Here is an 18175-nt window from a genome sequence, read left to right as displayed (position 1 = left end):
GAGAGCAGCGTGAAATACACAGCCAGTGGCACAGCGTCCTTAGAGACCTGAGCCCTGCAGCTGCTGCCCGGTGTTTGCAGAATGGCTTTTCCCCCCATTGTCCTTGGAGAAAGAAGCCTTGCCAGAGTTTTCTCCATACTGTATTAGTAGAAAGCTGCAAAAAATAATAATAATCCAGCCGGAAGAGCCATCTGCCAGACTTCCTCATTTGTAGGAAAAAAGCCGAGTCTAAAAATACCCCCTGAGTTTTCAGAATGTCCAAAATTTTTAACGGATACTGGACCCCAGTGTGGGTCAGAGATTGTATCTCGAACTTCACATGGCTACTAGAATCCTCATGCGGCAACACAACTTAAAGTGTGACACAGGCACAGTTTCATTCTCACGGCCGACTTTGGTTTAGTTCACATCCATTTGGTTGAAAACTTTTTGCTTCTGGAGCAGAAGATAGGAAAAGTCACATAATGCCAGCATGCAGTTTTAGACTAGCTCTCCAGACCCTGGTACACAATCACACCACCCAGTCTTTGGATTGGGCAAGTTCACTGCTAAGTTTAGCCTTTTGGAGAAGCCCTTGCAGGTAGCTCTGAAAGCACAAACACGTTAGAAAACTCTATATACCTTGTTTACATTACCAAGAAGTGGAAACAGACTGGTTTAGATGCGAATAAATCAAGGCATGCCTAAATCAAAGAATGAGAGCCTCTTACCATCCCGGACTCCAGCCTGCAGTGCTGTGATCATCCGCATGGCCCCCCAGAGCCTGGGGATGGGCCGTGCCAGTGACCGTGGGGTCCTGTGGAGCAGCCCTGAGGATGAAGGGCCAGCTTCAGAGGCGGCTGAGAGTGCCCTGTCAGACTGCTGTGAATTCACCAGCTCAGAGCTCTCCGTTTCCCCTCAGTTCCTCTCTGACTTTTCTATAAAATGCACTTCCTGCAAAAGCACAGGAAAATAGGGACGGCTTTGCCTCTGTGACCTGCAGCTTTCAATCTCCAATTGTCCTGTTGGGCTGCATCATTAGAAGCAATTCAAATACCCTCTCAAATACACTCGGTTTCACCCCATTCACTCTCTACTATTTGGCCACATCCTGAAGTCAAAATCATTCAATGATTTGAGCTAAAACATGGGGTTTGCTTGGTGAATAAGAGCACCCCGTTTTTATTTATCTTATGCCTGTAAGACCTGCAGTGCATCCCCCATCCTGTCTCTTCTGACTCTCAGATTTTCCAACGAATAAATATTGACTGCCTGCTGCGTGCCGGGCACTGTGTCAGGTCTTGTGCATACAATAGTGAGTAGAGGTGACACCGTCCCTGCTTCAACAACCCTTCCCTGGTGGCACAGTGGTTAAGAATCCACCTGCCAATGCAGGGGACACGGGTTCGAGCCCTGGTCCGGGAAGATCCCACATGCCACGGAGCAACTAAGCCCGTGCGCCACAACTACTGAGCCCGCACGCCTAGAGACCGTGCTCCGCAACAAGAGAAGCCACCACAACGAGAAGCCCACGTACCACAACGAAGAGTAGCCCCTGCTCACTACAACCAGAGAAAAGCCCGCGCGCAGCAACGAACACCCAATGCGGCCCAAAATAAATAAATAAATAAATTTTAAAACATATTTATCTACAACCTGGTAGATAAATATTGATCAATCTCCTTTCAAAAAGTATATACAGTGTTCAAGCCACATCTTCCAAAAAGATCTGCAGCCTTGGGGTAGATCATCCTGACTGAAAATCTTTCCAAAATTCTACTCTCATAATGATGACCAACCCTGAAGAGCCCTACATGGAGCTCTTGTAAGTATTCTGGACCTTGGCAGCCATACTAGATCAGCTCTGGTCCTCTATGGTGACAGAAACACACACCCTGGATTTTCTTTGACACTCCCTATTTCAAATATTTCCCCACACGGTCTGTACATTAGAACATATGCCTAGTTTTTAGTTTGGAAAAAAATTATCACCATTTTGGTTAATCAATACCTATTACTTATGCTCATATATACTTTGCTCTAATGGGGCTAGCCTCCCACTGGCCGCAAAGCACCCTGCATTCCTGTCCTTTCCCCACCTTGGCACAGAGGAAAACATTCTCTCTCCCCTTCAAACCTTTTCCATCCCCAAGACCTAGCAGCAGGATCACTCACCTAAAAACCCTTCCTAAACCACCTCAATCTTCTCTGACTGGTCTCTCCCCTCTGGAACTCACACCAAACAGTCTGATTCACATCACTAAGCATTTGGTTATAATCCTGGTTAGATTACTCTGTTTCATGTGAAATAGGCTTGTTGCCACCACAATTATAAACTGTTTGAGGAGCTCTGTCATAGTCAGGACATGCTGGAACACAGAGTAATTATTAAATACTTCTTGATTAAGTTTATCTGCCTCTGTTTCAATAACTGGGAGGCATCTAGGAGGATAAATGTTTCCTTTAAGAAAAGAATTACACTTGCCCAGCTACACTTGCCCAGCAAAACTTGCAAAAGGGGCAAAACTTGCAAGAGGCAGGGACACTGAGTAAACAACAGCCCTCAGCAAAGCTGGACCTTTCTCATATCTACAAAATATAACAGTCCCAAAATATCCTGAATTTACACAATCTTGCAGTTAAAAAATTTTCTTTTCAAGAGATGGGATGAGAAAGGCAGATAGCTACACCAGAAAGGTTCTTATTGTTTTTACCTTTAGTGCTCTTTGATGAAGATGCTATGGGAGTTATTTTGCAAGTGTCTAAGTGCCAAATGAAGGAACTAAAGGATCCAGTCTGCTCTGGGGCAGGTTTCCCCGCTGATTTATTAGCATGTATAAAGATAGGAAATCAGTTTCATTTTGGGTCAGATGACCTTTACGGTCCCCACGGTGCAGACTTGTTAATTTGCATTTGCAGTTAATGCACTGGTGACTGCTGGGGCTCTTCAAGCTGAAAAAGCCTTTGGTTCAACCCAAAAATGAATGTGCTTTGCATTCAGTGGAAACCATTTAAAAATAGAAATAAAGCCTTTTTTTTTTTTTTTTTTTCTTTCTTGCGGTACACGGGCCTCTCACTGTTCTGGCCTCTCCTGTTGTGGAGCACAGGCTCTGGACGCGCAGGCTCAGCGGCCATGGCTTATGGGCCCAGCCGCTCCGCGGTATGTGGGATCTTCTCGGACCGGGGTACGAACCCGTGTCCCACTGCATCGGCAGGAGGACTCTCAACCACTGCGCCACCAGGGAAGCCCAAGCCACGCTTATTTTTAAAGATAGTGGTAAGCGCGCCTGTGCATGCACGCACGCATGCCTGCACCTACACACACATCTTTAGGTTACTAGTTAGCTAGTATAAAAATGGATAAAAATGCTTAAATTGGTCAAATGGAAATTTGGAGCCATTTGCCCTGACTATACAGAGATATACTTTGGCGTTGAGAGACACAAATGGTTTTAAAAGATGACCTTTCCTGTCTTGGAAAATCAGTCTCTTATTTGTGGCCGCAAGTCTGCGTGGCTGTGTCCTTCCCCAAGGAGGTTCTGGTGCAGGAGTGAGAAGGGCAGATATTTGCAACTACCAAGCGTGGGGAGGTTTCAGCTAAGGCTGAGGATGGGGAGACCAGCTGTTGAGAGCAAGTAAGAGAGTACGGAAGAACACAGCGGCTGGACCCCATCACCTGGTCCACTACGCTTACACCTCCAATCCCATCACCTGAGAACAATAAGTCTTCAACTCCTGGCCTGTTAAGCCAAGGTGGAAGCTCTTACATCTGTTCACACAGGGGCAGATGGGAAAGAAGATGATGAATAACCACTGGAAGTAACTGCACTGAACAACTGCAATCCACAGAGGGGCCCCTCCCACCAGCTGCTCCTGCCCACAGGCCAGCATAGCGTGGAAGGACCCTCTGGAGCCTTTGGGAACAACAGCAATGTAAGCATTTGAATAGCTTCCCAGACAGATTTCAGAGTCACCCAGGAAGGCCACTGATGTAGTTAAGAGCATGAACACTGGGGCTCCGCTGCCTGGGTTTGGGGTCCTTGCTCCACTGCTTACTGGCTAGGTGTCTTGGAAAAGACGCTTAATCTCTCTGTGCTATAGCTTCCCATCCATAAAATGGAGATAACAATACTACTTACCTCACTGTGGGGAAGGAGAGTGGTTAGGAAGGTTCAATGAGTTAATATTTAAAAAGCACTAAAAACAGCACCAGGTACATAGAAGGTACTGGTTATACAGAAAGATGGGTGGATGGGTGGATGAATGGATAGATGGGGAGAGAGACAGACAGAAGACTTCAGCAGCCTCCAGCAAACCCAGTAATTCTTTCTGCGACCTGGATAGAAGCAGAAAATGGATGGGCTAGAGATTTCACTCTCTTGGTACTTTGAAGAGACCCAAAAAAGAAAGTTCATCAGGGTGATTCTCTGAGGACATGCATTATTCTAAAATAACTAGGAAGAGTTGACTTGTCTGTCATCCAGACCTCAGTTTGAATCTACATATTCAAGAGCTTGATAAACTGTAGTGTAGCTCCAGGTTCAGGGGCTGACGTAGTCTTCAGATGACCAGGTAGCTTAGCTCCATTACACAAAAATTTAGAAACAGAAGAACCTCTTTTATTATATTAGCCTGCCTCCCCACTGTAAAAAAAATAACCTCCCATGATTCCTTCCCCCTTCACACCACCTCCCCACCCTCTAGCACACAGAAGACTTCCAGTGATGGACTGAACTAAAACTGTACTGAGTTGTTGCTCACCAACCTGGGAATCGCCGCTGTTCTAGTCCTGACCTATTCCTGTTGGAATCAATCCACCACAATGATCTCTGCCTGGCCAGAATCTTTTTGTTTCTAGACTACTGATTTTGGCAGCCCTGCTTTCAGAATGATCTTTCCCTCCTTCTCTTGACTCAGCAAATGCTTCAAGTCCACTTTGTTGGCCCAGCTTCTGAGCCCAGCTATTGGGCTTAAGAAATCTGTATGTATTTATGTTAGATTTCATTCCTACCCTCCTGACTCGGGAGATTCAGGCTATTTGTAACTAAGCTCCTAGGATGATCTACTTCTCTACTCTCCACTTTGGTCCAGCCTGTTGCCTAATAAGGATAAGGTTCCCCTCCTACTCCTGGGTCAGTTTGTCAGCACCCTCTTACCTGCTCCCCAACAGCTTCATCTCCTGTCCACAGACTTAGCTGAACCCTCCCCACCCCAGGTAAGGGTTCTGGTCACCCAATTCCAACATGGGATGGTGTGCTCCTCACGCCATCAATTCTCGGACACCAGCTGGGTGTTCTACCATTCAACTCAATTCTGACACTATCTACCCAGAGACAGCATCAGGTTCCACAAGGTTAAGGGCTCAGTCCCACAAGACCGCCCTCTGTTGCAGACGACCGGCTAGGGTTAGACAGGTTGGAGGTTCCAAATTGGCTGCAGAAGCTCACAGAGAAACATTTTACTTAAAATTAAAAGCACAAGACTCAGGAAGAGCCAGATGGAAGAGATGCCTCGGGCAAAGTATAGGGCAAGGGCAGGGAGCTGCCACGCCCTCTCCCAGTGCCCCACAGGCCACATGTGCCACTTGCTTCACCAACCTGGAAGCTCTCTGAAGCCTGTCCTTTTGGGTTTTTATGGAGGCTTCATTACATTACGTATGCATGACTGATTAAATAATTTAAATCATTGGCCACTGGAGACAGATTCAACCACCAGTCCCTCTCCCCTCCCTGGAGGTGGTAGTGGGGGGTAAGACTGAAATACCGACCCTAATCACATGATTGGTTCCCCTGGCAACCGGCTTCATCCTTAGGTGGGGTCCAAAAGTCAGCTCATTAACATAATAAAAGACACCTTTATGGCTTTGGCACTTAAGAAATTCCAAGGGTTTTAGGAGCTCTGTGCCAGCAATGGGGAGGAAGACCAAATGTAGATTTCTTATTATAAATCAAAATGTCACACTAGGTAACTCCAAACATACTCACTCTTCACTAGGCAGCCCAGTGCTTCTCTAGGAAAGCACAAAACCGTGCAGACTGGGACCACAATTAACGCATGCTTCCTGACCATCTAGCTCTTGCGGCTCCCTGGCCATCCTTTCACTGGACCTCCCATTCTCCAAAGCAAGACTGCTGTTAAGTATTTCATCGCACACACATTTTACTTTTCTGTTTCCGTAGAGATGAATACCTGGGTTTGCTCCAACTCCCCGCTACTGTAAGCAATGTTGTTAAGATCTTCACTGGGGCTTCCCTGGTGGCGCAGCGGCTGAGAATCTGCCTGCCAATGCAGGGGACTAAAAAAAAAAAAAAAAGATCTTCACTGTATATGCCCCTAATTGGTCTGTGTGTGTTACCCTAAGGCATGGCTCAGGAATGAAGACCATGGGGACACAGTGTGGTCTCCTACTTAATTGTCCGGAGTAATTCGTTTTAGCTCCACTTACACCAAGTCCTCAATACTTGGTGATTAAATGACTATCAACACCAAGAAAGTCTCAGACTCTGTACTGTTGGAAGAGTCTTTCATTAGCTTTCCCTGCTTTCACAGGAAGCGCAGACCAGTATTTAAGGTAGGCCAAGAAGCTGGATCAAGGGGCTGGATTTAGGATTTACTGCAGACAATTCCCTGTTTCAAGAGAACACAAATATAGAGAAGGCATTTTGAGAGATTTGAAGGGAGGTCACCAAGTAAACGTAACAGATCAGTGAATATTCCTGTCCCAGTTTTCTTCTACTTTCTTACCTAGGGAGATGCGTTTTGTCCTCACGTTGAACATTTTTATTAAAAAGATGGCCTTGGGCTTCCTTGGTGGCATAGTGGTTAAGAATCCGCCTGCTAATGCAGGGACACGGGTTCAAGCCCTGGTCTGGGAAGACCCCACATGCCACAGAGCAACTAAGCCCGTGCACCACAACTACTGAGCCTGTGCTCTAGAGCCCGTGAGCCACAGCTACTAAGCCCGCATGCCACAACTACTGAAGCCCACGTGCCTAGAGCCCGTGCTCCGCAAGAAAAGAAGCCACGGCAATGAAGAGTAGCCCCCGCTCGCTGCAACTAGGGAGAAGCCCATGCACAGCAACAAAGACCGAACGCAGCCAAAAAGAAATAAATAAAAGAAATAAATTTATTAAAAAAAAAAAAAGATGGTCTAACTTGCTACCAGTCAAAAAGACTTGGAAAAATTATATGTAATATGAATTATGAAAACAATAATTTGTCTTCAATTTCCAAAATTTAAATTTATATTATAATATTTAATTTCCAATTACAAAAACTATTCCTCCAAAAGATTCTGACATACCTCCTAACCCGACCCCCTTACCCCTCAATCTGGGACACAGAAAGTCAGTGCTATAAGTCAAAGAGGGTGAGGCTAAGTGAAAATTCATTGTTTAATGAGATTTAAGGACCGAAAATGTAAATTTAAGGTCTATAAGGAGAAATAATACTTTAAATATTGGATACTAGACTTAATGGTAACTGTTTTTTACTAAAACAGAGTTCCCAAGATGCATGGAATGTTCATAATCACTCATTAAACTTCACAGAATATTCACAGTTCACTCATTAAGAGAAAACCAACCATTTTGGCACAATAGTCTGAGATTGAGGCTGTAATCAGAGAGGAAGACCATCTTTTGCAAACTCTTTGCTTTGGGCCATGTGGGCTGGACAGACCACACACCCCTCCCAGGTATGAACTTTTAAATTAGTATACAAAACAGTTATTGACTACCAATGATTTTGCATCACCGATGGTGAACTTTAGATTCCGAAGCTGGATTGGCAAGCAGGTGGCACACATGTCTGCACTCCCCCCTCGTATAACGTGCAGACAGTACTGATGGGACGATGGCAAGCTCTCCTGCAGGGTGGGCACGTGGCCTCACTGTTTTCCATGAAGAGCTCCAGACTGGTACTCCAACGGATTGCAGCTGGTGTGGAGGATGCAACCTAACTTGTGGTGCGAGAATATGCAGTCACAAAACCCTCCTTTTGATCTGCACACATTCATAAGGATTATTTTAAGTGACCTCCTCACTACGACTGATTTTAAAATTCCAAGGACTCTTCTTCCCTTTCTTCCTGATCTTCAAGGTCTTATTACTAATTAATGTGTCTATTTATCTCAACCATTCATGGTTTTATCCAAGGTGGCTGGATTTTCATTCATTTTGACTGTCTACAGAGCTCCTGAAGTCAGGAGCCATTCTGGAGGGTTTCTACAACTCAGGGACATACGGTGCACACACCGCCAATTATGGACCTAAAACACAAGTTTTAAACTCTAGGGAAAATTTTTATAGCATGTGCATAAATGGGCACGAAACGGCTAAAAACCAAACTGACAGGAAGTCAGGGGGATCATTTGACAGTGACAGATACTAAAATTAACTGGAGAGTAAAATATCTGAGTAAAAAGGGAAGGATTTTTTTAAAGTAGTCTTTAATCTGGAACTTCCCCTTTGCCCCCAATGGAGAACACTTGTTTATATAAGTCTGCCTGTTAAAAAAGTACAGAGAATAAACTGTCCAGGGCATCAGACAAAAGTGGAATCAGGGGATTTTACAGAGCTGTATGGGAACTGCACGAACACCCTTAATACCCAGCATTTTTAGGGATCTGCTCAAAAGCCAATAGAAAGAAATAATGAGCGATTTTAGCACAGAGGATGAAGACTCTCATCTTAAACTCTGAAAAGTATTAGCTACAGAAATGGCTGCTGAGGATTCTTTGTAGTTGGTCTATCTACCCTGATAGAGGGAAACGCAAGCCTTTTCATGATCGCCAAACAACAAATTTCTTGCACTACAAATAGAGAATAGAGGTGTGAGTTCCACACCTCAAAGGTAGGCTGGCTATTCTAGGAACAAAGTCCCTTTGATCACTTGATGGGCAGAGGGGGCTTGATCATATGGCCCATGCTTGTGTTTCCCAACCCACCTCGGAAAGCACAGAAAATCTATTCTCAGAGAAATTAAACCACACCCTAGAATTCCTTGCAATTCATGGGTGGGGGAAAAAAGTCCTTAGGTGATTACTGCCTGAAAGGAACATTCTTGCGGCAAGAGAGGGCTGGGCTCCACACACCTGCTCAGCTTTAAAAAAAAAGAGCAAATGTACAATCGTTGGAGAGTAATTAATCCATGAAAGGATGCATTGTGCCCTCATGGTGTTTGCCCACCTTGAAGCATTAATAATTATTAACTTCAGTTTCTTTAACTCAAGGCGACAATGTTCTATTGAGCAAGGCTGGCCACAGAATTATAATGGGGTGTCCAGTAAAAAATAAGGCCAAGATCTGTAGTTCCCTCTGGCCTTTCTTCCCCCAATTCAATAATCTTTTATTGAATACCTACTATGTCCCAAGGTATCCTATGGGAAAGTCAAAGGAAAATGTATAAAACATGGTTCTTGTACTCCCAAGAGTTTACAAGCTTTCAGAGAGATATGAATATGAATCCAGTTTAGTTCAAGACGCTACATTAGCTGCCAAAACAGAGGCAAGAAAAGAGCACTGGGGCCACCCGAAACCTGGGTGTCAGAAAGATACTTTGATACAAGTATTTAATGATGCTACTTGTTCCTTTTCCAATATTTCTTCATGCGCAAAACATAAAGTTAGGTGCTTTGGGCCATGATGAAATAAACAGGGTATGGTCTCTGCCTACTACTGTCTAGTGGATAAAAATTTCTTGAGCATCTACACGTGCCCGGCATCGAACAGGATATTTTGGGATGACAGATGGTTAAGCATGCTTTTCACCTTCAAGGAGCATCTGGATTTTTTTTTTTTTAATAAATGGTTATGTATATGCTGTACTATGTGTGATCTTGTATCAGGTCAAAGGACCTTAAAGGAAGGACTATTTTTTCATTACTCCTGGACACCAAGCCGAGCTTACCTTGGCCTTACTGAATAGAACAAGGAATCTGGTGAGAGTCCAGATGCTATGGTAAACAGTCTCATCAAAAGCAATCAAAGCAGGAGTGAACCTTTCGTGGTCATTTTGCACATCTGCCGATTTAATTCATACCAACTCAACCCTCAGGGGCCTTAAGGGGCAGAACCCCAGTCACTGGCTTTTTAGCACCTTGCACAAAGTGTAACAGAAAGTAGGCAATTAGTAGATATCTGATGAATAAAATAAAGAATCTCTAATCCCTAACCTTCACCATGGATGCCTGCTCAAAAATGGAGAGAATATTGTAAATATTTCATATATATGAAAATCAGTGGTTTTTAAAAAATTTACAGAATAGGAAGAGAGGAATCAATTTGATTTCTCCCTGCTTCAGCATCACTAGATATCCCATGTCAGGTTCTACCCACAAACTCATGGGAAGAGGCCAGCTAGTAATTTCCCTCTGGCACAGAGCAGGATATAAACTTGTATTGTTGATACTTGTGCTTTGTTCTGTTTGCCAAACTTTGTGTGTGTGTTGAGGGGGGCGGGGTGTGGAAGGCAATTTCTCCCCCTGAAGTATGCCCAGTATTCAGTCTCCCCTGGACCGACTCGACCTCCAGCTGACTTAGTTTTGTCAAAAAGGCTAAACATAGAGAAGATTCTTGAAGCACATACAGTGCTTTCCAATACAAACTGTGATCTTCAGAATGCCACCCAGAAAAACCTGTTGTACATGAAGAGTGTGGGATTTCTTAGTAAATTGTTGCCATCCCATTGTAATCCACTACAGTAGAAAGGGCTTCAAGAATAAAGCATTTGGAGGTTTCATCAGATTGGATATGGGGTCTGGAGACAATGACCCATCTCACTCATCTGACTCCCATCCTCAAGGTCATGCTAAGGGATCATGTGATTGAGAGACCACACCATGAAGTCGTTTTGGTTCCTCTGGATAGCAACGTGGCCACTTCTGTGTGCAGAAAAGACCTCCATCTTTGACACCATCACCACCTGTCTGCTGAGAAGCCATGTGGAAGGGAGGGAGGGAGGGAAATTAGGAATGAACGGAAGTCCAGGAAAGACTCAGTCTCTGCCCCCAGAATCCCTGCAGAGGAGGAGGAGAACTTAGTACTCTTGGGTTAAAATTACAATAAGCATGAGTGATAACTTGAAAACAAAGTCATCCCTCACTTTCTTGGGGAAACGTTTCTTTCTTTTGATTAGTCTCACCTGGGGCCAGACCATCTGGAAACTAAAACCCTATAAACCTGTCTTATTTCTCAGTCACCTGTTGTCCTCCAATTCCACCTCCGAGTTCAGGTCTACCAGCCTAATTTGGGGTTTCTTTGTGAAATGCCTGTTCTGCATTAATCAGATGATTTTCCCTCAACTGACCTTGTCATTCAAAAGCCATAAGTCATTTAAAACGCAGTTTGCATCCACAAGGAAATAAAAGGCAGAAATAAATTTGATTTTTTCGCATCTTAATTACTCCCCCAGGCACTGGCTGCTCTCATTAAACTGCCTTAAGTCTTGAACGTGACATTTAAACTAAGAAGTCCACACTTCCTTCCTGCAGGTTTTCATTTTCTAACCAGCAATATTTGTTGACCCTCACCTTCCAACTCTGCTCTAAAGTGGAGCAGGGGTGACCCAGACTCAGTGGGGTCAGTTAGGCTGAGTAGGTGTGAGCTTGTACAGGTAGGAGGTTGCCTTGGCAGCAGCAGGTAAAGAAGGACCCAGGGCCCTTACCTGCCCGGGAGGAGGGGTGGGCATATACTTAAACACCTCTAAATGGCTTTCAGGCATTAAATGAGTATTGAGAGCCTTCGTCCTACATGGCATTACAGCAAGAGTTTCCTCAGGAACCCTAATGGGAGTTTACAGAGGATGATATCTCAAAACAGATAAGCTACTGCCAGCCATTCAAAACAAGACCACAGGAAAGCCAAGCCACTCTCAACATCTTTTTTTTCTTCCCTCCAAGTGAGTCAGTTTTGTAAAACAGGACCGTAGGAGCACGATTCTTTCTTCTTCCATAATGGCCCAAGAAAGTAGGTGGATCTGCTTAAGTAAGTGTTAGTAAAGAGTAACACCACCTTGCATGCAGCAGCCCCCTTCTCTAGAGCTGTGAGGGTACATAATACACATCGTGACAGCAGTTATCTTTGTTCACAGGTGAGCTTGATCCTTAGAAACAGGACCCACTGAACAGATGACCCATGTGAAGAAATTAACCTGGGATGTCGCTCAAAGACCTTCCAGCATTTTTCCGTCTTGGAAAACTGACATCAGCCTGCGATAGTCACCAATGTGGTGCTGGTATCGGTACTGGATCAACTGTGGGCTGCATTCTCATCAATACTCTGATGTGCCATCACATGGCTAGGTTTGAAGGCTGTGGGTTCCTGACACCCTCCTCAAAGGAATTCAGTACGTACAGTACCGAGTTCCAGAAATAAAAGTCAATTTATGGTCCTGAGCCTGCCCTCTTATCTCCTCATGGGAGAGATGTGATGATTCAAAAGAGAATGTTGGTAATGCTTGAAAAATCTTCCTCAAATGAATATATATATACTAGTTTGATTTATTTTAAGTGGTACCAGATGCTCTTTTCTTTTTTCTGTGTTCCCTTATGCTAATTTTATTTCCTAGATTTTTCTCCCCAAAGTTCTGAAAATAAAAACGTTTTTTTAAGAGCTGGCACCTAGAACTTCTGAGATTCCCACCTGGTTTATGTTTTATATAATCCAGTGGTTTTGTCATAAAAAACTGGCCCCCAAACTTGATCTCAATCAAGCCAGATGCTAACGAACATTCTACCTGAGTCACATTGTTACACTGGGTGACCGGGGTTTCTCCAAACATTATGATTCTCACCAAGAAAGTTTTAGTTCCTTCCCAAGGCTCAGGTGGTGTTCCTGGGATCGGGCCAGGCCCATTCCTACAGGGTGTGTGTGTCCCTGCCACTGTCAACAGCTTGGGGTGGCTTTTGCCTACATAACTAATCTCTGCATTGGATTCTGCTCATCTCACTCGAGCCTTTCAAGAACAGGGTGCTGCAAATGTATTACTATTATTAGCCCATTTTGGACAATAACTTGGAGGCCCGTTCACAGCGAGTGGCTTGCGTAAGATCACTTAACCTGTAGGTGAGACAGGCACAGCATGAACTCGATTTTCTGACTCCAAAGCCAGTGCTTTCCACCAACCTTCCCAGGCCTGAGGCAGACAGATACAATGCCCACGTTTTACTCGCATGTCCTGCCTGCTCCCTAAGCCGGCTGATGTGCCCTAGGTGTTTGGAAGCACAGACTTTGGAAGCAGACTGCCACGGATGGCCGTGTGACCTTGGCAGGTTACTCAGCTCTTCCTATCTCTGTTTCGTCATCTGTAGATGGTAATTCCTACTTCCTAGAGCTGTTCTGAGCATCAAATGAGTTAACATGTCTAAGTCTCTTAGCTCCCTGCCTGGCCCATAGTAAGTGCCATATAAATGGGAGCTCTTCTGAGCTGCCTCATTCATTTAGGGAGTGAAAACTGTAGCCCAAGAGTCTGCGGTCACCCTACGATCTGGAGGATGGCTGTCTACTCTGCATAGCAGGCGCCCAACTCAATACCAGAATAAAGTAGCGGTCCCAGAAAAAGCCCATGTTAGAACGCATCACAGCCCGTGATGCTTTGATGTTCAAAGTCAAGTGTCACAGCCGCTTCCCCCTGCGGTCAGTTCCCCGCATCCGCTTCTGACATCAACCTGGAGGCACATGAGCTAAAACAGAACCAACAGAGATGACCCGACTGAAGGAAAGTCTGTTCGGAAAGGCTGTCAGCTTTTGAAAAACAGCAGGTTGCCCCTTTCCCTGATAGGAATCAGTTCTGCTCTGATAGAGGGCCATTTTTACGCCCCAGAATTTGAATTCCATGCACAACTCAATACCTTAAAAAAGGCATTTATTTTTCTTGGGCCTTTGAGAGGGACTTTAAACTGGACTTTAAACTCGGGCCTTTGAGAGCAGTGAAGCAGTAGAGAAAGCTTTCAGTTTCAGCATGCCACCATGAAACTATATATATATTTTTTTCTTTAAAAACCCACATCTGAGGGTTCCAAACCATGTGCAGCACCTCCTACTATTCTGCTTTTGGCTCCAAAGCCTAATCGCCATCATGGTCACAATTTAGGAGCCCTTGCTCCTTGGCCTCCCCATCTCTTTGCCTCTTGAGATTCTGTAGCATAGCCTCCTGGAGCCTTCTTTTCCATGTTTAAAGAAATGGGGAATTTCAGGATTTGGGGGGAAAAGCCTGCTGAAGACACTTCAGAGGGATGGAGAGAAAAAAGAGTACCAGATTATAAGAGGACGGGCACCAGGAAAGAGGGACAGCTTGGCATTGCTTCTTGGAAAGATGCCTTCCGAATAGCCAATCCCAAGCAGGGCACTGCTTGTAGGTTTGTGTGCTGAGCACCAAGTCACAGAAATTTACACAAAGGCACGAGGGCCTTTGGGCCGACACTGGTGCCTGGAGGTAGGGCTCTGAGCCTGGGCCTGATGGCTTCGGTACAGGTGGCAAAGACCAAGGTTTCTGGAAGAGGCCTCGGTCCTGCCAGATGAGCCCCGGAGTCGCGCGCACACACACAACTGTACTCACCGTGACTTCGGAGGCGGCGGGGGAGGCGAGAACGCCTCGATCCCACTTTTGTCCTTGGGGAACTCAAAGGCAAACGAGGCCGATTTGCTCATCCCGGTCCCGGCTTTGCTCTTTGGCCCAGAGGCGCCGTCTGTGGGGCGGGAGCGGAGCCAGGTGGAGGAGCTGCATGGGCCTGTGGGGCCACCGTCCACCCCTCTCCCCCAGCTTTGGCTCAGCAAGTCCTGCTCCACCTCCTCCTCTTCCTCTATCCGGCACTGGCGGCTCCAGGCGCCGGTCTGGTACCGGGGCCGCCTCTGGTCCGAGGCTGACGTGGCAGTGGCGGGCGGGGGGCCCCTGGCAGAGTCGCTGGCAGGGACACCGTTGGCCCGGCAGGAGGAAGCAGGGTCAGCGGGGCCCCTGGATGGAGGCTGGGGCCCAGTGACACCCGAGTTGCCTTCGCTGAGGTTGGGCTGGGGGGAGGCCGATGGGGACACTGGGGACCCTCCGGGGCTACTCTTGGACAGCTTGGGAGGGATGGCAGGCCTCCCCTTGGGCGTGCTCTCACTGGCACCGTGATGGCGGCTCTCCCTCGAGCTGAGCCCCTGCCCAGCCGAAGGCTCCCCTTCGCCTGCCTCAGGGGCCTGGCTCAGGGGCCCGCGAGGCCACTGCACCCCCACCGAAGAGTCGGGGCTGCTCAGGTAGATTGTCCGGTGGTCTTCTTCTGGGTGGGCCGCCATGACTGTGATGGTGGCCGCCACCTGGGGTGCCACCTCTGGGCCTTCCCTGTCCTGGCCCCAGCCAGACGCTGTTTTCTGAGCCCAGGTGTTAGCCATCCTCACCTGGCCCTGGCCCTGGCCCTGGGCAGCTGCTGCCTGTTCTGCCTTGGTCTGTGGCCTGGAAGGAACTGGAACAGCCTTCTTCCTCTTGGTGCTCTCAGCATAGATGGGTTCAGGCTGTGCAGTCTCCCCGGGGTGGGATGGGGCCTGGGGCTCCCCAGTCAGCCCCAGGCACCTGCTGGAGGCCACCCCGTGGCAGCCAGAGTCCTGCTGCTTCCCCGGCCCAGGTGCCTTCATGAGGGAGCAGGAATCGCTCTCGTGCTGGGGGACCAGGGGGCTGCTGGCGCGGCTACTGGCACTCCCGCAGGAGAGGCCATCCGAGGAGCTGGCGGCCTCTGAGGTGAGGGAGTGCTTCTTGGGGCCCAGGCGGGGTGGGTTCTCTGTCAGGCCCTGGCTGCGGCACTCCCCGGGGAAGCTCAAAGCCCGCCTCTCCTCCTCGGTTGGCTTCGAGCACATCCCCTGCTCCCAGCAGGCCGGCGAGCAGTCCCTGCAGCCCTGTCTGCGCCCGGAGTCCTCAGCCTGTGAGGCGTCCTGACCACCTGGGCTCCCAGGGCAGCAGTCCAGGATGGAGCAGTATTCTCCCCCTTCGCTGTCCCCTGAGGGCGAGCACCTTTGATCGCTGTCATCCTCCGAGGGCAGGGATTCCCGCAGGGGCTGTGCAGAGGGGTAGGGCCTGGGGCCCTTGTGGCAGCCAGAGGTCATCTCAGCAAAGGCAGCCAGTTTCTGGCGGAAGCTCTCCTGAGGGGAGGTCAGCTCTTGGTAGGGAATCGTGGGTTTATCTTCTCGTCCAAGCTTCTCATCGGGGAAGCTCACTGGGTGGAAGGCGACACTCCGTTCCCCCCGGGACTCTAGGCTGTGCAGGCCGACCATGGCATAGGCAGGGGGGCAGCGAGGGTGCCCCCCGTCTGCCGGGGCCAAGGGCCCAGCAGGCTTCTGGACGCCTCGGAAGCTGCCCAGGTAAACTACTGGCACATCTTCCTGCTTCGGGGTGGGGAGCTTGCCGGGGGCTCGTCTCCAGATGACCTACACAGCCCCAAGGTTAAAAGACTTACATTAGACCTTGTCAGAGAAAAAAGGAAGAGAGAGAAAGTGAGAGGGCAGGGCCATGACACTGTAAACTGTCTTCCGAGCCACCATGAAGCAGGCGGGCAGCGTGCCTACCCTCTAACCTCCCCACAGCCTTCTTGTCATCACTGGGGGCCCGTGGAGCCACTGGGCTTCCCATACACTGCACTCCTCAGCCCTGTCTGTAATTCTTTTGGCTTAGGTCTGTGAGGTAGGGGGGGAAAAACGCCAAAGAATAACGTTTTGCCTTCTCCCTCGAAACTGCTGGACGAGATAAGTTCTCCCAAGGGCTTCGAAATAGAGTTTGGGGTTTTGTTCAATTTTTGCTTTGTGTCCATTAGTGTTTTGATAACATTGTCACAGCACAAAGAAAACAAAGCCATAAAGCTTTTAAAAACACTTTGGGGGGCTTCCCTAGTGGCGCAGTGGTTGAGAGTCTGCCTGCCGATGCAGGGGACACGGGTTCGTGCCCCAGTCCGGGAAGATCCCACATGCCGCGGAGCGGCTGGGCCCGTGAGCCATGGCCACACAGTCTGTGCGTCTGGAGCCTGTGCTCCACTACGGGAGAGGCCACAACTGTGAGAGGCCCGGGTACAGCAAAAAAAAAAACCAAAAAAAACCAAAAAAACACTTTGGGTGGGTGGTGGTGGGGTCAGAGGGCAGCAGGGTGAGGGCCAGTCTCCGAGCTGGGTCCCGGCTTCCTTGCTTCGCTCTGAGCTGTGCTCTTTCTCCCAGTTACAGGCAGTGACCTCAGCCGAGGCTGCATAAGTGGCTGGACTAGTCGAGCTAGAGACAGCGATGTGGGGTGGTCATTCCCATCACTGAAATCACTGTCCCCTCCTCCTTCCCCTCTAGTCTCCCCTATCCCCACTTTTAAAGCAGTCTCAAGGCAGGGTCGGCCTCTGGCTCGTTTCCAAGATGATTCAGAACAGAAAGAGTCCCTGGTTTACATCTATGAAGGTCAAAGGTATCGAGAAAGGCCTGGGGAATGGGTGTAACCAGCTTCTGCAAAATGGAGCAGCTTTGAAGAGGACAGGAAGCTGAATGCAGCCCCAGGAGATGGCTCACCTTAGTCAAGCCTCCCTCGATTTAAAACTGACCTCTGATTTCACATACGCTCACACCCCCTTCCTGACCCACTGACTATGATATTTTAAGGAAAACTAGTTAAGTTCTTAGAATATGCCCTATGAATGCAGATTCCCAGAAGACATGTCTAGAGGCAGCAGGCTCCATGTGCCCTTTAAAAAATTAAACCTTGGTCAGGGTCACCTGGGGGATGAGTGGAATGGTCTAATCTCTAAGGATGTAATTGTCTTTAGTAATCCTAGATCAGAGCTGGAAAAACCCAAGCTTCGAAATTGAAAATATGAACACTGTCTGGGAGTTGGATGACATTATGGAATTACTGCTGACATTTTTAAGTGTGATAATGATATTTTTGTATAAAGACTTTATGTTTTAAAGACGTACTGACATGATGCAGTATGTGGGGTTTGCTTTAAAACCCCAGGTGGGGAAGGGAGGGTCGGGGCAGGGGTAGAGACGGAACAAGATTGGTCATGAGTTGATGATTGTTCAAGCTCACGCGGCAGGGTGGTGGATGCATGGGATTCGTTAAGCACTTCTTGCTACTTTTGTATATATTTAAAATGATCCATTAAATTAAAAAAATTTTTTTAACTTTTTAGAAAAAGCTTCATTCTGGTGTGCCCTGATACAGTCTTCAAATGAACTTGGGGGGACTGCATTGATGGTTC

The 18175-nt window shown here is 47.5% G+C and overlaps 1 protein-coding gene across 2 annotated transcripts in view; it reads right to left on the bottom strand.

Annotated features, from left to right (window-relative positions):
* The window catches only part of PRAG1 (PEAK1 related, kinase-activating pseudokinase 1), a 50064-nt gene that overhangs the window by 26905 nt on the left and 4984 nt on the right, over window positions 1-18175 (bottom strand). For both annotated transcript variants that reach the window (XM_024765050.1, XM_024765049.1), the window contains exon 3: window positions 14536-16373. In XM_024765050.1, coding sequence (XP_024620818.1) covers window positions 14536-16373 — 1838 coding nt within the window. The remainder of the gene's footprint in view (window positions 1-14535; window positions 16374-18175) is intronic.

This window comes from Neophocaena asiaeorientalis, unplaced genomic scaffold (genome assembly GCF_003031525.2).
Source record: "Neophocaena asiaeorientalis asiaeorientalis breed wild unplaced genomic scaffold, Neophocaena_asiaeorientalis_V1.1 scaffold14, whole genome shotgun sequence".
In the NCBI taxonomy this organism is placed as follows: Eukaryota; Metazoa; Chordata; class Mammalia; order Artiodactyla; family Phocoenidae; genus Neophocaena; species Neophocaena asiaeorientalis.
Note: the sequence above shows the minus strand (reverse complement) of the source record. Positions and strands in the feature narration are given on the sequence as shown.